Source organism: Polyodon spathula, chromosome 24 (assembly GCF_017654505.1).
Source record: "Polyodon spathula isolate WHYD16114869_AA chromosome 24, ASM1765450v1, whole genome shotgun sequence".
Taxonomy (NCBI): Eukaryota; Metazoa; Chordata; class Actinopteri; order Acipenseriformes; family Polyodontidae; genus Polyodon; species Polyodon spathula.
The window spans coordinates 15,678,099-15,700,017 of NC_054557.1; the positions used below are offsets into that span (position 1 = coordinate 15,678,099).

Consider the following 21,919-nt stretch of genomic DNA (forward strand, 5'->3'; position numbering starts at 1 on the left):
ATATATTTTGCCAATTTAATGACACATACATATTAATATAATTCATACCCTCCTACAGTTGTCGCTAGACCAAGCCCTAATGACTGACTCACATGTGGACATTGTGGCAAGCAAAACCACATTTGTGCAATTTACATTGCCCTGTCAACAACACTGCAAGGCACCTACAGTAGTAAAAGTCTTGTTTCAATGACAGTCATTATCAAGTTATCAGATAGCATTTGCAGCCAGGCAGTAAAGCCTTTCATTGACTCACATACAGGATCTTCATTCACTGATGCTAATCAGACGCAGGGAAACAGCCTGGTTTGCAGCTTGGAATAAGAATGGAAGATTTTCGAAGCACTTAAGGAAACTTCAGAATTTCCCCCAGATGTTGGAAGTGGACTATAGCAGGGGTGCAGAAACCCAGTCCTCCAGACTGTATAAAGGTCTTTTAAGAATGAACCCATTAAGCGCTGGAAGGAGGTTCAGTCAGGAAGCAAACTCACCAAACAACCGGAAGTTCCAAAGGCTCCTCACTCCAGTGTCTCTCCAGACAGAGTTCATAGGAAAGTTAGGAAAAAGTAAGAGCAAGGCCAGCTATTAGTCATGGTTAGGGTGTGATTCAGTGTACAAGGAAATATTACTCCCTGTCCAGAATCACTAAGTCAACAGTATACCTACCCATGCAGCATGTAAAGCATTGGTCTGGGATTGTATGTGGAAAATAATGCTGCATTATCCCCACCCTTCATTCTACCTACATGCATTTTTGGAATGTAATTGAATTTTGATTTACCTCTTACAACCTTTGCACTGGAAACAAGGTAATTAATTTTATCAGTGCTAGTTGATAAGATTGAGTTCTGCCAGCCCACAATATAACTGAGGCTGATGCAGAGCCCCATATGAAAGAAGTTTGATCTAGGTCTTCTGCTGGTGGAAACAAACAGGACTGATTTCACACTGATTTTCAGATGGACACACAGATCAAATCTTACAAGTTCAGTATCACTAAAAAGAGACCATTTATATTAAAACATGAAAATCTTGGCGAAATGTGTATTTCGTGATTTATTTATTTTTTGTAACTGGATTTATTTATTTTTTAATCTTAAATGTATCTTGTAAAACAAAGGCCCTCATTCCTAGCTGACCTGTGTGTTTATTACGTGCACTAATGCTAGGTGGAGTACATATTTCCCCAGTGATTGAGTAAGATTGTGAAAAGAACTCTGTTTGGAATGCACCAGGGAAAAGTCTTGTTTGCCGAAGGGCGCTTTGGAAAGACAAGCTTATCACAGTGCAGACCACCTTTTGTACACAGGCACTGCAGGTGTACAGTACCACTGTGCTACACGACCAGGTGTAAAGGACAGTGCGGGAACAACAGGATCAATCAAAAGAACTTGAATAGAGTACCACAACACCAGCAATGACTGGACTGTGCTGTACCGCCAGACACAGCGACTGAAACAGACATTGCGATCCATTGCGAAAATAAAATGCAGACCGCTCAGTGAAATCCTGTGTGTGATGATAATGCACCCGGCAATCAGATTCTCTCTAAAAAAAACAAAGGGTCAGTCTCGTTTCTCCTTGACACCGCGGTCACAGCTCTGTACCACTGTTTCGGTAGAGCAGGGCAGCCGTCGTGTGTAAAGTACAGCTCTAACTTGCAAGGGATTGTCCCTGCCTAGCAAGGAAAGTGTGGGAGACTGCAATATAAGCACCCCAACATGGAGGAGAGGAAAATAAAATGCATGCCAAATGAACAGTTGAGCACAGCAATGATATGGTGAGCAGTGATGAGGCTAACGATAGGGAGGGGGAAGTAACTGAAAACAGCTTGAGCAATCCAACACTTTACAGCGACAGTGAAAGCAGCTGAGCAAGTACTGTAGGCCTACTGTTTTAAGCGGATAGGAACCAGCTCCAAAAATGAGTGTAGGTAACCATGGATACAGGGAGGGTGGAGAGTGTGTGCTGAAGGGGGGTGTTCCCGGCTCTCCCTGTGTGATGTCAGGGATACTGTCAAATTAATTGCAATTCCCGCTGTAATCCGTGTAGTTGCCAAGGGAAGAAATACAGACCCCTCGCATTGCAGTGCTTTCCGTACCAGTGTTTGTTGATGAATGGAGCAATGTTGTAAAGGGTGCTCGGTTTCTTCCAGTATCACTTGTGTTTGTTTCTGACAATGAATACACTAGTAAGAAATATCGGGTCTATGCCTTCCTTACCTCCTCGTCATTCTCGAGGACACTAACTGAGAGTAACTGTATATTTGCATTACACAATATTGTAAGGAGAAAAAGTCGACTGATATAAAAAGAAAACAAGGAAGGCTTAGCAACAAGGAAGCTAAACGTGTTGTTATTGATTGAGCAACGTAACAAGTGTCTTTAACATAAAAAAAAATATATTTATAATAAATAAATAAATTTAAAAAAACATAATGTCCGAGCTTCAAGAAAACTGAATAGTTATAGATCGGTAGACTTCATTTCGGTCTGTTATTTTAGTTTCGGTTTTCAAATTAGCTTTTATATATACAGTTATTCCACAAAAAAGAACAGCATAGCAGCAGGGAGTTCTCCTTAACACAACTCAGAGCGCCTTGTCGGAAGCTATGACGTCAGTAAAGCACGAATGACTCCGACTCTTGCACCTGTTTGAAGCTCATTAGGAAACACGCTCTGCCCGGGACCGATAAGCGAGTTCAGTAACATACCTGGAATACAGCGCGCTGCCAAAACAAGAGGGGATTCGGGGCACGGCGATTATATACTTCACAGCGCTTTCCAAGAAGAAATAGAAACGTATTATTCTTTGTGTTGTTATTCGCATCCACGGTGAGCCAGTTTTGCGGTCTACAGTACCCGATAACACTTACTGCGCTGAACCCGATCTCTGTATTTTAATAAACAGACTCTAAGTGTATGGAATCACAATCACCGAACAGCAAACCCGACCTCAGGAGACTGTTCTCTGCCTGCGATCTCAATAAATCTGGAAGGATCGAGTATGAAGATTTTGCGGCGGTTTGCCGGGAGCTGAGCGTCCAGCCCTCGCAGGTGCGTCTTCTCTTTAACAAGTTCGATATGGACCAGGACGGGTGCATCGACTACACGGATTTTTCGACTCGGTTCCAGGAAGTTTCAGAAACTTTGGATCTGGCTTCTTTCGACGGGTCTTCGCATTCACACAGAATCGCTTGGGAGGAATTCGAAGAGAGACTCGGGGATGAAGTTCGCTGTCTGAACAGGTAGCTCACAGTACCAATTCTATTGTGTAAACCTTTCACACGGTATTAATCTATCCCTAACCCTTACCTATCTTTACACACATGTATTAAATATACAGTAGAGACACAAGTGTTATCTATTTATTAAATAGTGGGGTATTAATGCAAATGAAAATCTTACACGTGTACAAGGCAATTTTACATCAGATTCAGTGACACTCAGCAGACACCCCTGTGAAAACGAGAAGTCCTCTTGAATTTACAGGCATCTCAAATATTCCAGCAAGGCTCCAGGCTCTTCTATTGCACCTCCGCTGGTAGACTTGCCACTGCTGCCCCACCGGTTTCATAGCGGGGTGGAGATCTTGAATGATGAGAAGACGAGGAGCCTGGCTGACCCATTCGCACGTGTGCATCGTGCTGTCTATACCCGCACCTGTCCGGGATTAATATAATACCGGTGCAGCGCTGTGCTTTGTGCCGTTTGAAGCAGGTGTATGAGGGCAGTGTTGCTGGCAGTTGGGACAGGCTAGAGAATGTTCTTGTATATATATATATATATATATATATATATATATATATATATATATATATATATATATATTTTTTTTTTTAGTTTCGAGTGTTTTTTTTTTTTTTTTTTTTTAGTTCAAATTATTTTCCAAAATGTACCCTACCTTTAAAGTTGCAGGCAAATTCCACAGCGGTGTCTGAAGTACTTTCACTGTCCGCAAGGTCGGTGATTCGTATGGCATTACAGTCATAGCATCCATATTTAAAACGCATCAGAAAAAAAAAAAATACAAAGAAGGAATATCGGATCTACAAACAGAAGGAATGTAGGCTTTGGAATGTATTGTGCGTTCATTTCGTACATGGAGTCCGAAGCGTCAAAACCCCTAGCAGTCACGTTTAGTTATCCCAGGTGCTGATAACGCTGCACTTACCTCCACACAGCTGCAACGCATAGGGAACACCCTGTCCTGTTTGCAAAGCGACTGGCTCGGCTGCAGGCCCCCCGATTGACTGATTCTACCTGTTGCATTTCGGATATCCAGTTCTATTCTAGACCTGTTTGCTTATATATATATATATATATATATATATATATATATATATATATATATATATATATATATATATATATATATATATATATATTCTGTTCATTTTGTCGGAGTCGTATTTGCTATATAAAAACACAGAACTCGGTCCCTGGTAAGGCATTGAATAATGTAAACTAAATCTGCTGTTGCAGCAGCTAATGTGAATGTAATCTAAGAAAATAGTTTAATATTACAGCTTGCAAAGTTTCCGTGGGAAAGGAAATTCAATCTTTTAAAAGCTAGTGTCGATATTTTTACTTCTGTTGCCACTGGAACCTGAGGGCAGTTCTGTACTACTATACAGAGGACTCGCTCCTGGAGGTGTGTCACCGTAGCTACACCGATCACTGAAGCTCAGCACTGCTACAAAGTAGCGGAAAAAACGTCTAGACAGCGCAATGAAAACGTGTTTGTTTATTTATTTTTCTCTAGAAATAAGCAAGCATTTTGACACTTTATTTTCTCAAAACAATAAACAACGTAATTCCGTTACTTGCACAAACTTCCGCTTTGGTTCTGAAAGCAAACAGCTGAAGTGCAACTGCCATTTTCCAAGACCCCTAATTCATTCCCAGGCTCCTGCTTTCTTTGTGCTTGCTTTTACACGAACCCACAGTCTCTGTATACTGCGTTCAACTTAGATGTTTCTACAACCAATGGTTCATAAATGAATAGGCTCTTAATAGTGTCACTGTACATCCAGCCCTCTGCGTGTCACACTTTCATTGAGAACACAGCAAGTTATTTCACACTCTGCAAGTCGTTTTAATGTACTTTACAAGACACAAACACCTCATCTGCTTATTTAATGACATCCAGGTTCTAATTCCAATAAGCAGTCAGTTTCCAGTCTAATTGTACCCTACTCTGTGCACTGTGGCTCTATGTCAGGCCATGGCGGGGGTGCGTGTGTTACTGTATTGTTGTTCTCTTGAAAGCAGCCGAGACCAGTTGGCAGAGCTGTACCAGCAGATCCATGCCTGCTCGGAGGACGCTGTGCTCCAATATGAGTTGCTCATCGAGGGCCTGATCAGAGACCGCAGGGTCCACTGTCTGGAGACTGATAAACTGGAGTCTGCTCTGAGAGGGTAGGAAAGCGCTGGGAGTGCTGTGTGACAGCATGAAAGTTTACACAGTATTTCTGCACAGTATTTTTGTCATCTTTACAATGGTTTCCCCATGATTAAGCTATACAATTCCCATGTTTGACTCTGATTTGCCACGAAATACAACCCGACTGTCCTGATTTATCAGAGAAGGCTGGACATCCAGTAGTTTTTGCTAGAAGCAAGTCCAAGTGCAATAGCAAATGTGTAAGCATTTAAAAAGTAACCAGTTTAATGAGCACAATTGCTTTTTGAGGCTCAATAAGAACTCAGTGTCCTCATCATGGATCTTTCATTCAGAAAGTCTGGAAAGCTCAGTAAAAGCTGTGATAGGAATGCAAATCCTGTTCACATTAATCTTGTTTTCAAACCAAATCAAATCCTGCTCCAGAGACTTGTATGCCACACCCTTACCTAGATAGTGACAAGTCTCACATTCCACCTGTGTGGATCACGCTGTGGCTTTCACACCCATTCGTACTTGTCACTGCTGAGGCCCTGTAAGCAACTGCTCTACTGTATTCAGTCAGCCAGTTCCTCATTTAGGCAAACCTGATTGTAAAGTCAGTTAAACATCTGCCAAAGGAAATAAGAGGATTAATAATAAAGAAAGGTAATATTGCAAAATCAGTAATTAACAGTTTAAGGGAACGTATGATCCATGAAATTCTGGCTTGTTTATTTATTCCTTTTTTTTTTTAGTTTTAGAACAAAAGCTGTCAAGGTAGCAGTGGGAGGGGAGTTTAGCTGTTCAACTGGTTCTTACAGAATCCGATCAGTGGGTGGAATGGGACCTGTCAGGCAACTGCTTGCATGATCGTACATTTAGTCAGATTCACATCTGAAACCGTCTGTCTCTGCTGAGGCTGAAAGGGCAGTAAGCTGGTGTTGAGCGAGGGATTAGGATCTTCGAGGCAGAGTAACGTAGTCCTGGTCTAAATACAGAGAAGATACTAGGACAGTCTTTAAAGAGTCTATGGGGAGGAAAGCCGCTGTGAATAATTTTAAAAGCAAAAATCAGTTGAATGTTGCGTGGACTGAAAAGTGGTGTTGCTGTAAGCACAGGTTTTCAGGCGCTGTGTTGAGCATCTCTAACTACTACATAGTGAACGGGATTCAGACTGCATGAGGGTTATTGCCAGCAGGGCAGCTGATGGTCTTGGCTGTTTTATGCAGGACAGAGGAGATGACTGCGAGACAGCTGACTGAACTGGAGGAAGATCTACAGCAGCAACTCTCCAACCTGGAGAAGAGAGTAAGAGAGGAGGTGAGACCACACTATAGCGCTTCAAATCAAAAGGCATGCATGAGACCTAGGGCATGTACGGTGCAGTACGCAGTGCTGTGAGCAAATGGGAGGAGTTTCTGAATGTAGAGAATAACTTTTTGAATGCATTACATTGTTCATTTAAGTACATGCATTATTTTATTCATAAAGTAGCCACCCAAGTATAACTGAAATACTATTAGTACCTACAACTAAGTTTTTTTTTTGCTAGTTTTATAAAGAGGCAGATTTTTCTGCCCCTAAAAAAAACAGGATTAAACTGATATGAGTAGGAATGAAAGCTAAGTTGAGATGGAAGCTTTCTAACTTCATTATTGTATTACAGCTTACTTTTGTAAGTTGAGTTCCAAACAGTGTTGATAACTGTGTGAGTTGTGTGCGCTTGCATTCCTATGGCACATAGAGTGTTCTATTTCCAGAGGACTGTCTTACCGGCCTCTTTGAAACAAAGGTTTCCCTATGAGGACCCTGTAAACAAAAACCTGCTGCTTTGGTTTCACCCCTTTCAGGAGCGCCAGAAACTGGAAGCAGCAGTTGCAGGCCTTCAGAGGAGACATGAGAACGAGGTCTCTGATCTGCAGGCAGCTGCTGACAGGCTCAAAGCGGTAGGAGAGGAATGATTGCAATGGGCTTCTCTGTCTGATTTTTAAAGGGGATTTGCTGGGTTGTGTTTGCTTGCTGCTGAACAGAAGCAGAGTAAAGGAGTGGAAGAAGGTATCTTGTTAAATGTCACTGTGGTTTTAACATTCCTGTGTAGAAGAGAAGTCTGTTCTGGGTGTTGGGTGGTTTGATGGAATATAGTACTGGAGACTGATCTCAGTTGTGTCTCTTGACCAGGTTTGTTTGAGATAGTCTGTCTGCTTTTAGGTTGCAATAAATAAGAATAATAATAATAAAAAAACATAACACACTTCTCATTAGTCTAACGCATTTCTGGAAATCCCTTTGTTTTTCTCCAGATACTTTTACTTTTTCAGACTATTTTCTCTCTGCCACCATATTAGATTCACTTCCTGTGCAGCAGGTATTAGGGCCCCACTTGAGGCTCGCTCTCAGTTCCTGTGTTGCAGATATAGGGTCCTAATACCTTCTGCACAGAAAGTGAATCTATAGAGCGGCGGTCTTAGCAACTGTAAAGAACAAGATTTTTTTAATGTATTATTTGAAGTACTCTAGTTATTAAATATACTTTTTTTTTTTAACAGCAAGAAGAGTATCTGCTGCACTTAATCTCCAAAGAGGATGTTTCTAAACTTAAAGATACAATCTGTGAGCTGACACAGGTATGTTATTGAATGATAACCCTATCTAAAACAGTATTAGAAAAGTCTGCGAATCCTTCTGGAATATTAGAATTGTCAACCACTGTGGCTTATAGAAGTTTTTTATCCACGGTTATACTATGCATTTACCATAGCTTACCCTGGTTTGCCATGCTGGTTAATATGCTTTACCTTGTTATTCTTTACACAATGCTTTCGTGATGCTTTATTATACTTTGCTGTGCATTTAGTGTGCTTCATTCAGGGGTGTACCAGATATCCACAGGTAGTCACTTCCAAGATCACCTGCTAGGATTATGTGACAGTGGAGAGCAGTAAACATTTCTCGTGTTGGTTTGCTTGTTTCTTTCAGGAAAAGGAATACTTAAGGAAATGCCTAGAAAAAGCCAAGACGAGTGTTTCACTTCTTCAAGTAGAGCTGGATCAACTTAAGAATGATTTTACAGACCAAAAATTACAACACGAGAGGTGAGACACAACACAGGTATTGCATTGAATTGAATGTGATGGGGGAACCTTACCTGTGAATAAATCGCACCTATATACCAGATCTTCCACAGGAAAAGCATTACATTTACTTCGATGTGGTGATTAGAGAACTGATTTCTGTAATAAATATATTGTATCATTACAGTACAATGCCTGGCATTATAGAGCACTTGCAGAATAGCCATGTCCTGCATATGTAGTTCACTAAAATCACTTTGCTTTTTGCTTGATTAGAGAGAAAGAAGCATTGTCCAAGATGGCAGAAGAGCAACAGTCGTATTCCAATCAGATTGAAATACTGCAGTAAGTTTTAAAAAAATAAATAGAAATGATCATAACTGGTTTGTTGGTCAACTTTCCTTGATTACGATTATGGTAAACTATGGGGAGAAAAACATAGCAAATCCTTTGCTGCACAGATCTGTCACGTAGTAAAATACGTCCTTAGTAAAATAGAGAGCCTCTTCTTGTAGTCATTTTAGGTTTAATCTTGGAATGTAAAATGTTTTTCATAGGGGTGTAAACAAAACACTGTACGACAGCAACGATGGGCTGAGATCGGCTCTCAGTACAAACACTGGGTCTGGAAAGAAAAGGGTGAGTCCCAGTGCTTGATCCTGATCATGTGGTGCTGTCCCGTGAGTGACTGTAGCAAAGAACTGTCTAAAAGAACAAGCTGTTCACTCTTCAGACTCTCATTCTTCTGTGTTTTGATCCAGTGGTTACGGAAATTGTGTGTTTTGTTGACCCTCAACTTTGACTGTGCCTGTGTGTGTGTGTGTGATCTAGGGCTGCATATACTTGATTGATTTTTATCTATCTGTTTTATTTTTTATTTTCTTTAGCACCTCTCACCCAGGGGTCGAATTCCAATAACCAGAGTGAAGCCCAGTGAACAAAATGGGATGCATGTCATTAGCTACAGCAGGTAAGAGTGAATACAGGGGCATTGTATTGAACTTTTTTTTTTTTTTTTTATTTATTTGCAGAGTTAATGGCACTTCATGATGGAAGTTCATTAGAGAATGTATTACCTTTGTGTTTGTTTGTTTTAAGCTTTGCTGGTGAAGACAACAGCAATGCGTTGGATACGTATGGACCCACGCCTGCTAAATACTCTCAGGTTGCCAGCTGGGCTGACAACTACCTGGACAGTGGAGTCTCCGACTCTCACGATGCCATCGACGACCAGGACTCCAGCAATGAGTACGACAGCGATCACAGCAACTACTCGGAGGGGACTGTGCACTACAGCTACTCCTGTGTGCCCTCAGACATTGAGGTAGACTCATTAAAACAGCTGCTCTACATCCATGTGCAAGGGGGTACTATGGCATTCCAGTCATGTTATTTTTAGCTTTTGCTCAGCAGCGACATTTGAAGTTCTTCCTTGAAGAGAACTGGCAGAATACACCACCGTTGCAGTATGCTGTTACCTTTTTCTCCCTAAAAGGACTGCCCTCTAGCCATTGTGCCACCATTCTCCATATACTGTAAGACATTTAAGAATGTTTTTTTTCCCCTCTGCCCTGATTTCCAGATGTCTGAATTGAAGTCGGAGAGGATGTTCGATATGGAGTCCTCTTTGGCTCTGAGCCGCCGCAGTTCTGTTGGCTCTTCGATTAGGAGACGCCTTCCAGCATTCAGCCAAAAGGTACAGAGATGGACCTGCACACCTGTGTGGCCAGGCTGGAGCTGTGGATTGGAGAGGGGCAGGAGCTGGGGACTCAGGAGCATGGTGATAGTGCTATGTAGGGGGCAGTGTTTGGAGTTGGGGACTTTGAACGAGGTTTGCCTGGTGCTTAGCCTTGGGGACTGGGAGAGCGGGTTGTTGAACGGTGAGAGTTGGACTGGGAGGCTTTGTGTAGGGCAAAGTACCAAGATAAGGAACGGGGAGAGACGGAGTTCAACCAGATCTCTTTATCTACGATCAATCGAGTCTAGTTTACAGGAGCTGAGAGCAGGGATCCCACAGGCATCCCAAATACAAGCTGTTTTTGTTCACAGCTGGCTGATAGAGGAATGGAGGATTCCCAGGAGCCGGGTCCAATGTACAGGCTAGTCCTCGCAGGGGACGCAGGAGCAGGGAAGTCCAGCTTTCTGCTGCGACTGTGCATGAATGAATTCAGAGGAAACATCCCCACAACGCTGGGTAAGGAGAGTCCAGGTGCTGCAGACCTACTGCATTGTACTCCCTTCATAATGCATCTGTTTTCAAATACACCATTTTTATGTTATTAGTTCTGCTGTGATCTGATAACGCTAACTAACAAAGCTTCACTAGTCCTAACAGTGCCAGTATATTACAACTACATCAGCACTTGTATATTCAGGTTTTCAACAGCTAGCAGTAATGCTGGAGATGAACTGCATGCTTGTTTGTATTTGTGATCTGGTGGCAGTTGTCCACATGTTTCAGTTGATCCTACCGCTAGCCCCTATCTGTTTTACACAGTAGTTCTCCTGGGCAGATGCTGTTCTCTGGGCTGCCATGCATGCCTTTGAGACAGACCTGCCTCGTCTCCCAGGCAGTAATGCATGTTCTGAAGTTCTCCTTCTTGGTACAAACACAAGGTGGATTTTGACTAGTTTTAACATGGGTCTGTGTCTGCATTGTGCCTGTGTCTGCATAAGGAGTTGATTTCCAAATGAAGAAGTTGTTGGTTGACGGAGAGCAGACAACGTTACAGATCTGGGACACTGCAGGACAAGAGAGGTTAGAGGTTTTAAAAATGAACATTTCTATTACAGTTAAATGTGCATTATAGAAATGGTGCCATATCAAAAAAACAAGCAAACAAAAAAAAAACTTTCTTTTCAAAAGGCCATACTATATTGTAGCTGATAATAACCTTACAACCAGACTTAATATTAAGCAGATTATGGTCCTGGGACTGCACAATATAATATAATGTGCTGTGCATTCACTATCCAAATTGCACTTGTATATTATTCTGTATTATTGATATTTGAATATACATGTGTGAGAAATCTTGATTTAAAAACATGAAACAAATATTAACAGGGATGGAAATAAAGACTCCCATTGCATAGCAGTTTCACCCATTCCAGGTTTTACTACAAGCTTGAGTAGCCGCAATGCATCTAAGAAGCTCAGGCGAGGAAATCCTAGTAAACCAGGAATGGATCAAACTGCTATGCAATCAGAGGATTATTTCCATCTCTGTATTGATCTGCTTCTGTTTCCAGGTTCCGCAGCATTGCCAAGTCCTACTTCCGAAAGGCACACGGGGTGCTACTCCTGTACGACGTCACCTCTGACAGGAGCTTCCTGAATATTAGAGAGTGGATTGATGAAATCCGGGTATGCGTGATGATGGTTTTTGTATCCCGGGGCTTCCATGAGTAGGCACACTGTACAGCTTGGGTTGACTTTTAAAAGCTCAATTGATGCATCTCTGATTACTGTGTAGTTACACGGTAGTTGCTTTGTAAATTACATGTGTACTTAACATTAGAATTGTGTATTTTTGCATAGTTACAATGGACTTAGTGTGTACATATTTTTGCATGATATAACTCGAACCCTTTTCTGATACAATTGTGTATTGTACAAAAAAATGTACATGTTGTAACTATGCATAAAAACATTGCAATTGTAAGTACAAACTAAGTAACTACTATGTAAATACACAGCAGTGTACATTGTTACCCACAGCTGTTGTAGGACCAGTAGCTCAACAAGCTCTGATTAGTAACTCTTACCGTTTTTTAATGACACTAAGGGGTCAATGTTTTTTTTTTTTCTTTAGGATTCCACAGATAACCCCATTCCTCTAATTCTAATTGGAAACAAGTGTGACTTGAGAGCAGAGATGCCGGAGTCCAGCTGTGTGAACACTGCACACGGGGAGAAGCTAGCCATGGTAAGCGCCGCCCGCCAGGGACCTCCTTTAGAGCAGTCATGAAAAAGACTGTTGTGAATAATAAACCCGGATTCAGAAACTGATTTCTCATTTGCAGACGTACAATTCCCTTTTCTGTGAAACAAGTGCTAAAGACGGTACCAATGTCGTGGAAGCTGTCCTGCATCTTGCAAGGTAATTGTGTGTGTGTGTGTGTCTATATATATATATATATATATATATATATATATATATATATATATATATATATATATATATATATAAAATTCTGGATATGATTTTAATGTAATTGGGTGGGAGTATGATCATAATCGGGTATGAAGCCTGGCTCTGGAATTCTGGATTGCTTATTCAGTGTTCATTAAGAGAACAACAAACGAGCTGCAGGGATACTGTTAACAGTAATTCACATTTTATAGGCATGCCTTTTAAATGATAGTTTTCTTCTGTTTACTCAGGGAAGTGAGAAAGAATGTTAATATCAAGCAGACTTCCGAGCCAGTCATGAAACTGAGTATCCAGGATGGGAAGAAAGCACTGACAAACTGCTGTGGGATGTAGACACCACCGTCTCACCTGGCATCTGATCATGCCCAAGTATTGTTTTGTGAATGGATCCTAAATACAGCAAATGAACTGTGTGGGCAAAATCGGGCAAGTTTTGTTGGGTGGTTGTACAATCAACACAGCTGATCTTTTCTTTTAATGCTTTTGCTGACATTAAAAAGATGGGATTTTAAAATTCAACAATTTCAAACAAGAACAACATCTGCTATTGCTTCATAGTAACCCTCCTGTTGCCTCCAATAAGCACGAATAGCAAACTGATCACATTTCAAAGCTGTTCAAGATGCATCAGGGTATGTGTTTGTGTGGATAAGATTTTTTTTTTTGTGATGTCATCAGTGCATCACAACAGTTTTAGCTGCCCTAGGAGAACTTAATATTTTTTAAACTGTTGCATTTAGGTAAATAGTTTGTGTATATTTAACCGGTATATTATTAATGTATTTTGTACAAAAAAAAGTTGTTTTTAACATGAACAAAAATGAAGGGATGTCTAAAATTAATGCTGAAATCATGTAAATGTTAAACGGATTTGTATGGCTGTGTTGGTGTTGAATTTATTAGTTTTATAGGAAATAAAAATATATATGTTTGTTACAAAACTTACATTTAGTTTTTGATCATTAGACACTGGCCAGCCCATTCAGTACACCACACAAGCATCAGTGAAGATATGCTTTTAGATGTCTTGCTGTAACTGCTCATGCAGTTGTGATGACATGTGGCGGATATTCTGTAAAGTTTCTTGAGGTTATCAGACCTGGCCACAGTGTCTACAGTAGGCTGTGAACTGCGAATTATGCGCCGAGTCACTTACAATAAGACATTGATTTAACATCTCATCCACAGGATGGAGCACAACGAGGTGAAGCGACTTGCTCAGGGTCACACAGTGAGTCAGTCAGTAGCAGAGTTGGGATTTGAACCAGTGACCTTGTTATAATCCCTGGACTTTAACCACACTGCCTACTTATATAGCCAACTTATTTACTCATTCATGTTCCAAGTCAAAAGACACATTCTGCAGAAATCTCTACATGTTTGACATAATAGGGTGCGCTTAGAAACCTGCACTGCCCCCAAACTAAATTTGTTTCCAGTTTTTTAAACTACCTAAGCATATAGAGTTTTCAGTAACTGACTTCACGCTGCATCAAGGTTAGCCCTTAATTTCAGGCGTCTGTCATTGACTTCTAGTTTGCATTATTCCTTACTTTCAAAAGATTGGTATGAAAATTTTCCAAAAAACTACCAATTACAAAAGGTTCTGTTCTTTACTGTAAAGTGCTTAGGACTCCTAAATTATTGCAGAGGCAGTTCAAATTTAAATAAAAAGGGGGAGACAGACCCCATATAGACTGCAAAGATTGAAATCTCTACTGCACTTAGTATTCAAAAGAACAGGAGTTGGCTTTTAAAGACCATTTCACCCTATGGTGGCTGGAAGTTTCCCACAGTGACCGATACTTGCGATTTCAGTACTCGACAGTCTTGCTAGCCAGGATAAACTTCCCAGCCAGCTTGCATAACCTCAGGATGCAAACATCCCCATTTACAAAATGACAATTGACACACTAGTTGCAAGACCACAGGTGAACTAAAAAGCTAGAGTTTTATTAAATAACTTCAAGTGGGAGGCAAACTTTAATACAAAAATACAAGATTGTTATATAGATTCAAGCAGGGGAATCTGCTCTTCTCACTTTACACTGTAAATACTGCTCAGAAGAGTGAAGCTCATGCATGCTGGTCAAAGTGCTGCACCCAATTCAAAACTGCTCCAGTTAAAACACTACAAGCCAGAAAGATATACAGCCCCCCCCGCCCCCCCCAGAAATTACAAGAAAGTAAATCTATATATTGGAACTTGGGACGAAAGGAAAATAAAATCCCAGACAGGAAGCTTGTGTCGGAGACAAACTTCTCTTGTAAGCGAGGGTTAGTCCTCTTGCCGTGTTATTTGGGCTTCTCCTGGGGCTTTTCCTTGGCTTGTTTCTGTTTCTGTTTCATTATCTCAGCATCCCTTGAAAGAAAAAAGGACACCAAGTTTATCGGGATAAGCCATCTTTTACCTGAAACAGAGAGGTGGACACCCCCAAAACATTTACTAATAGTTAGAATAAACCCATTGCCCGTTCACTGGAAAGCCCATTTATACATGGCACGCCCATCTCCGTGGAGCCCTTCGGAGACGTGGGTTTCGACTGTACTGCTTTAAGAGGCCCTATCATCTTTCCAAGCAAGCTGAATCAAGCTCAGGAGTTGTATTCATGTTAATTACAATGTGCTTGTTACACACAGGACTAGCAACTAACCCATGCAGATGAGTGCACCTTTTGTCAAAAAAAATCTCTCATTTTCTTCCAACACGTTTATCCAAGGTTATTGTACAACGTTGTTTACGTACTCAATATAAAACTTGAACACCAACAGCCTGACTACCTCAGCTTCCGTGCAGCAGCAGATAAGCCATCATCACTTCTTTTTCCTTTGGTGCAGTCACTCTGCTTCTTGGCATTCTTCTGACGTGCAAGTTCACGCTGGTTTCCCCCTGTCAACAAGACAACAGAATGACAGAATGATGGGAATAGCCTGACTTAAAACAAATACGTTATTTTATATCTCAAACTTATTTCCCAAATCTCTACCTCCCTTTAAATGTTAATTAGTTGTTAAACCATCTCTGCATCCTAAAAAAGAGAAGACTACTAATTAAAAAGACCGGGTTTAAGATTATTTCTCTTTGCTTCAAAATTAAGGTGATTTTAAAGTGGACTTGCTATCAGTGTACACTCTGTACTGGGTATTTTACACTGAAATTAATCTGTAAGGACAACTCAAGTGAAATTAGCAAAAGCACAACAAACTAGGTTATTGCAAGAATGAAATACAATTAGGGTCAGTGATGAGCAAGTAACAGAATTTACTGTCTGTTTGAATTAAATTAAGCAAAACCAAAATCAGACTCAGTCAAGGTAAAGGTAAAAACAAAAGTGACATTTGTAGTCAACAGCTTTTTCTGAGATCAATTAGGAAACAGAAAATATGCTAAAAAGACATTGTGTGATCAAATAAAACCTGAAAACTGCAAGTACTCAGGAGTAGATCACATAGCGATATACACTGGTGGTCTACTAACAAGATAAAACACACAGAATAGTACAATATATTCATTGAAAAGGTGCGGCAAAGCTTAAGCGCACATTTCATTAAAGTGGTGCATTGGTTACCCAGGGAACTCAGATTTCATGCCAAGTGAAAGCCCAAGTTGTGCATAACAATGGGTTTATCCCCGGGCTTCTCAAAGTGCGAGAAGAGGCGCAGTTCCAGTCCCTGCCGCCTCTTGGTTCGAAGCTCGTCTGTGCAGCTGCAATGTACAAACTTCTAGTTTAGAGCGATTTAGACAATAATTAGCCACCAAAAGCTAGTGCTGTACTCCACCAGCTGGGCTGAACCTGTTTTAACCCAATTATGCAAGATGTAATGCGGAGCGGCACAGAAACATAAGCAGTCTTCTAAAATGACACACTACACAGACGATTAGTACAAGCTCAAAACCTTCCCGAAACAAACGCCATCCCAGCAGCCACACACACACGCACATGTATTTCACGCTGGAGTGCAAGATCGTATTCTCTTGTAAAGGTGGTCATGTAATCTGATGAGCAGTTTTGTCTAAACGCATGTTAAACTTGACTTGGTTTCTTTAGTATTACTGAACACTTGTGTGTTTGAAGTCAAGGAATGTGCAATGCATTCACATGTTCCTGCAAGAATATAATGCAATGTGTAACAGTCTCAAAACAATACTGCATATTTAAAACGTTGTAATATTTAAAACGCACATCACATCTGGGAACTGGTAGGATAACGTCCTATTAATAGTTGCTCTGACAAACAGACTTTAAAATGACGACAGCGTTACAACTGAAGTCAAGAGATCTGCGGGCTGCTAAGAACATGCCCGAATCCAGACGCACAGGCTGTGCTAGAAATTTCGATTACGTGGCAGAGGGCGCTGCAGCGCCACAGCCTCGCCTGCACAGCACAGGCAGGCATTGCAAAAACAACAAATCACAACAACACTTTCAAAACCAAACAGCTCACAACGGCAAAAAAAAAAACAAAAAAAAAAAAAAAAAAACACACGATTGATAGCATGTTTACAAACAAGAGCACATTTTGAGAATTTAAAATACCTGTTTAGGGTTAACTAAATACCAATAGATTTGTCCGGCGAGTTTGAGCACTGTTCCTAGAAACTTCGCCTACTTACTTCTTCCAAAGAAGCTTGGTTTATAACCAATCCTCTCAAATATGAAGCATTTCATCTGATGCTTTATAACAAAAGTTTTCACTTTGTTTCATCGGCTTCTAAACGACTAACGAGAAACAACAATAACAAAATTGTATCCCACACAACAATCAATATCGAGGCTTTTGTAGAACAGATAGCTGTGATTTTTTTAAATGCCTATTTAAACTCAAAGTGGAATATTAATTATTATTGACAATGTACGTCAGTGTTTGGCCTAATTGCCAGCACACGAAGCCCTTACTATACCAGCCTGCATGCGTTACAATATAAACGTGCGACAGGCAGAGCATTTTAACAACAATTAAAGTAAGTAACACTTAATATAAGAAACGATCAAATAAAAACAAAAAGCTTACTGGTCATTTTTTTATTTCTTTCCTTTTAGTTCCCGTTAACGCACCACACGGGCTTTCGCTCAGTCGTGCCAACGCCACAAAGCACCCCAGCAACGCGATAGTTCAATGTCATAGTACCGTCCCTTTCTATTCTGATTGGCTACTGTTCCAGCTTCAGACTCTGGTTTGGATTTTCTGATTGGCTACTGTTCCAGCTTCAGACTCTGGTTTGGATTTTCTGATTGGCTACTGGTAGGAGTTGTTGCTAGGTCTTGTGTTTTTCTCCCCTCAGCTCTTTTTTTCGTGTTTGGAAAGTCATTCGCGGGTAAGGGTTTGTCCTCGTCCGGGGGTGTCGGGAGTGTTAATGCCGCTTGTTGTTTACCTTTCAGCACAGAGCAGTGTGGTCATCTTGATGCAGGACGGGGAACGGCTAGCAACGAAAAGGCAACGGGTGACCTGTGTGCCGAGTCGAGGGTCTCATTGTTCAGTGCTGGGACCTTCACAACAGCAGCCTGTTTGATAATACTGTGCCCCCGTCCATGCAGCGCATTCACGTTTTAGTTACGCTTCCAGAATATAAGGCTACTTTATATTTTAACTGCTTTTGACATCGATCAAATTGTATTTCAGATGTGTTTCATGTTTACCGTATATGGCGTAGTGGTTGTTTTAAGTGTTATTTAAATAAATCTGACGGAACGATGAATGTATTTATATCGAACCTGCGTTGCAGGTTTCCTAAGACTTTATACATTATAGTATGTAGATGTCTCTTTTCACGAGTTCTCTGCTTCAGTCCTACAGTACATGGCAATTCAGGAATACACGCTGGTTTATTGTAATACCTACTTATCATTAAACAGGCAACCCGCTCAGGTATTTGTGTATATATGGTTTTGTTTTTATTAAGAGGTGTGACTGATTGAACTCTTGAAACCTGACATGAGGGTCTGTACCGCTGAGGTAGCTTCAGAACGCGACCAGCCACAGATCTGGAAATAGTCTCCGGCGTCTAAAAGCAGCTCAGAGGTCAGCGAGGCCTTGGTCAGGAGACTGGTGTATACCTGCTTCCATATGAGCCCTGGGCAAATGCAGAAAACCAGGGAGGACTTTTACAAGGTCACAAACGTCCTGGGCGTTACTGACTGTACACGCGTTGTTTTTAGACTTGCACCCACTCATTTATGTATTTCTGTATTAGGTTTAACTCAAGCTGTTTTGCAAAGGGAGTCACACGAGTCTGCCCCTGTACTATACAGTGAAGGGAGAGGTCCACATCACCATGGGTTGTTTTGTTTTGTTCCCCTCTGGGTCCAATCCCAGCTCAGCCACTGACTTGCTGTGTGTGACCCTGAGCAAGTCACTTAACCTCCTTGTGCTCCATCCTTCGGATGAGACATAAAACAGAGGTCCTACTGTAAGTGACTGCAGCAGTTTAATGCATAGTTCACCCCTAGGTCTCTGTAAGTCGCTTTGGATAAAAGCGTCTACTAAATGACTCAAATAATAATAATAATAATAATAAGAAGAAGAAGAAGAAGAAGAAGAGTGATAATGTGTCAACATCATACCTTATGTTCTTAGTGCAAGCTGCATTGTGACACCCATGGAAAGAATTCTGAGAGTGGGACAAACCCTCCTCTTCTGAGAACCCCCCGACTCCCTTGGGTTGCCTGGCTTACAGCTCTGTTAGTTTAGTAGAAATCACATTAACATGTTATTTTGTTTCTCTCTTCCAAGGCCTTGTACAGTCCAGCACACACACATACGCTGTGGCTGTTTCCGACCTGGCGTGGTCTGTGCTGTTTTCACCAAAGAAGCTGAACCTGTGGACTTCTGTAAAATAATGTCTGACCTTATGGTGGTACTGGCTGCACTGAATTCGAGAAAAAAACAGAGGAGGTTTTATCCCCGAAACAGAGTTTACCGGCCTCGGATATCCTTTCTCAGTCTGACTGAAGAACAAGTCTTTGACCGCTTTCGTCTGAATAAGCAGTTCATATATGACTTGTGCGAGGAGTTAAAGGGGGATTTGGAGTGTCACCGAAACAGCAATTATGCTTTGCCCGTGCCGGTAAAAATGACTTCTGCCCTCACGTTCTATGCCACCGGTAGTTTCCAGAACGCGGCCAGCGGCTCGACTGGAATCAGTCAGGCGTCTATGTGTAAAAGCCTCTCTGAGGTCACAGAGGCCTTGGTTAGAAGAGTGAAGAAGTATATCTGCTTCCCTATGAGCCCTGGGCAAATGCAGAAAACCAAAGAGGAGTTTTACAAGGTCACGCAGTTTCCAAACGTCCTGGGTGTTATTGACTGTACACACGTTGGCATCAGGGCCCGCACCGAAAACGAGCCCGCTTTTAGAAACTCCAAGGGATTCCACTCGGTGAACGTGCAGGTAGTGTGTGACGCCAAGAACATCATAACCAACGTCCTTGCAAACCACCCTGGGTGCGCTGACGACGCTTACATTTTATCAAAGTCTCGTTTAACAGAGATATTTGAGACGGAAATTACCAGTAACTGCTGGCTTGTTGGTAAGTTTGCCAGTTCGTATATATTGGACAGATTTATTGGTTTTGTTAAATAGTAGCAGTGATGACTGTTCAGGCTCTGTGCTTCTCTTCTTGTTCAGGTGACAGCGACTATGACTTGAAGCCTTGGTTGATGACCCCCATTCCTAACCCCGAGAGTCCAGCGGAACACAGGTACAACGAGGCACACCAGCTTACTCATGCTGTCATTGACAAGACCAAGAGCATCTTAAAGACTCGGTTCAGGTGCCTGGATCGTTCTAAAGGGGTTCTCCAGTACAGTCCCAAAAAGGTCTGTCAGATATTTTTGGCTTGCTGCGTTCTGCACAATATAGCAACTCAGCACAACATCTTAGTAGATGTCGACGAAGGCATGGAAACCCCAAACGAGGACGAGGACTTGAGCCCGGTACTGGATGAAGAGGAAGAGCTGCCTGAGGAAAACGCCTCGAGCGAGGCTGCAAGCATCAGAATGGAGCTCGTTAGAGAACATTTCTCATAGAACAGGTATGTGTGCAAGAAAGCCAAGTGGCTCATTTCAGTAAATCCTTACAAAATGTTGGCGTTTCCCTGACTCAGTGTGTGCAGTAGGGATATTTTTTTTTTACCCTGCTAATGCAACAATGAAATTTTGGAAGATCTTGTCTAGACTAAACAGAAATAAAACAATTAGGCACTGATTTGAGATAATCCACAGCTGCATATGTCTATTGCATAATTTATATAGCACCTCCAATCAAGAACAAAACAAAATATCATTTAAATTGCACTTTTCACAATGGTTTCAGTCATCACAAAGTGCCTTACAAATATCAGTGACCTTAACAGGTGATAGCGTGTTACCACTGCCTTCATGGAAGGGGCTTCCTTTATTGATTGTGATCTCCAAGAAGGGGGAGGTGAAGGCTCGGGATTGAAAGCGTAACAGTGTAGCAATGACTCGACCTGAGCTTGTGAATTCAGATCTAAACTGTGTCTTTTTTTTTTTTTTTTTTCTAGGTTCGCCAGTAGTCTTCTCTCTAGTACTCTTTCAGACTTTAGTCAGCAGAGCATTGTGTCCTTGGAAGGTATGTGTTCTTAATAAGCCCTACCCTTTTGCCGGACAGTCCAGGGCAGTCTTGGCTGGTGAGAGAAGGTAAGAGGAGGTCTGAGCTCTGCATGTGAAGAAGGCTCCTGCATCTGGTCTATCCAATCACTCCTTCCGCAATCTTTGGGAATACTGATGCATACTTACCCATGTGCCCCTGTAAGAACAGTGTTTTGGACCCACACTTGTTTCTTTGCTCTTACCATAATGGCCAATGGTGTAATTTCAGTGAATACCTTGTTAAATAAAGTTCAACTGTTATTTAACCACAAAGAGTGAAAGCATGTTTATTTTAGTCTTAATCTGGAATGTGCTCTTCGCGTCAGGGATTCTTTTCAAAGGTTTATTTATGTTCAGCAAATCTTTGTTAATGAAGTTCTGGGACAACACATCTTAACTGAACAAAACAGAGCATATAAAGGATAACAATAAAGGACCCCCACCCCCCACCCCTTTATTGGGAGGTAACACTGCACTTTACTGGAGCGGGGTGATATATGAGCTGTTGTGTTTTCTAAGGACATAGAAACGCAGTCTGATTGTTTTGCATTGTGTAGTGAAGCACATTGAAGGTGCTTGTTAATGCACAGGTAAGTGTGGCGAAGCATTATAAAAGCATAGGGCAAACGTGTGGAAAATCAGACCGCAACTTAGTCAGAGATGGATTTAGATTCTAGATTGTAAAGAAGGCAAGCA

At 41.4% G+C, this 21,919-nt stretch overlaps 3 protein-coding genes across 5 annotated transcripts; 2 read left to right on the forward strand and 1 right to left on the reverse strand.

Annotated features, from left to right (window-relative positions):
• Positions 1-2,598: 2,598 nt before the first annotated feature.
• zgc:162879 (ras and EF-hand domain-containing protein) lies at positions 2,599-13,528 on the forward strand. 2 transcript variants are annotated; one of them, XM_041227039.1, is made up of 17 exons: positions 2,599-3,247; positions 5,271-5,420; positions 6,615-6,705; positions 7,236-7,331; positions 7,932-8,009; positions 8,362-8,477; positions 8,733-8,801; positions 9,014-9,095; positions 9,344-9,426; positions 9,555-9,780; positions 10,039-10,152; positions 10,506-10,650; positions 11,133-11,214; positions 11,709-11,823; positions 12,272-12,385; positions 12,483-12,559; positions 12,844-13,528. In XM_041227039.1, exons 1-17 carry the CDS (start codon positions 2,922-2,924, stop codon positions 12,944-12,946), a joined length of 2,067 nt encoding a protein of 688 aa, XP_041082973.1. In that variant the 5' UTR covers positions 2,599-2,921; the 3' UTR covers positions 12,947-13,528. The 2 variants fall into 2 exon arrangements, with proteins under 2 accessions (XP_041082973.1, XP_041082974.1); XM_041227040.1 differs by having other exon boundaries at positions 2,600-3,247; positions 5,274-5,420.
• A 1,017-nt stretch (positions 13,529-14,545) lies between these two features.
• On the reverse strand, positions 14,546-17,732 carry LOC121299255 (small EDRK-rich factor 2-like). The gene is made up of 3 exons (XM_041226921.1): positions 17,627-17,732; positions 15,395-15,503; positions 14,546-14,975 (listed from the first exon to the last, which is right to left on the reverse strand). The coding sequence occupies exons 1-3, from the start codon at positions 17,631-17,633 to the stop codon at positions 14,909-14,911; spliced, it is 183 nt and encodes a 60-aa protein (XP_041082855.1). The 5' UTR covers positions 17,634-17,732; the 3' UTR covers positions 14,546-14,908.
• A 110-nt stretch (positions 17,733-17,842) lies between these two features.
• On the forward strand, positions 17,843-21,489 carry LOC121299254 (putative nuclease HARBI1). 2 transcript variants are annotated; one of them, XM_041226919.1, is made up of 4 exons: positions 17,843-17,930; positions 19,346-20,139; positions 20,238-20,643; positions 21,136-21,489. In XM_041226919.1, exons 2-3 carry the CDS (start codon positions 19,452-19,454, stop codon positions 20,636-20,638), a joined length of 1,089 nt encoding a protein of 362 aa, XP_041082853.1. In that variant the 5' UTR covers positions 17,843-17,930; positions 19,346-19,451; the 3' UTR covers positions 20,639-20,643; positions 21,136-21,489. The 2 variants fall into 2 exon arrangements, with proteins under 2 accessions (XP_041082853.1, XP_041082852.1); XM_041226918.1 differs by lacking the exon at positions 17,843-17,930 and having other exon boundaries at positions 19,091-20,139.
• The last annotated feature ends 430 nt before the right edge of the window (positions 21,490-21,919 follow it).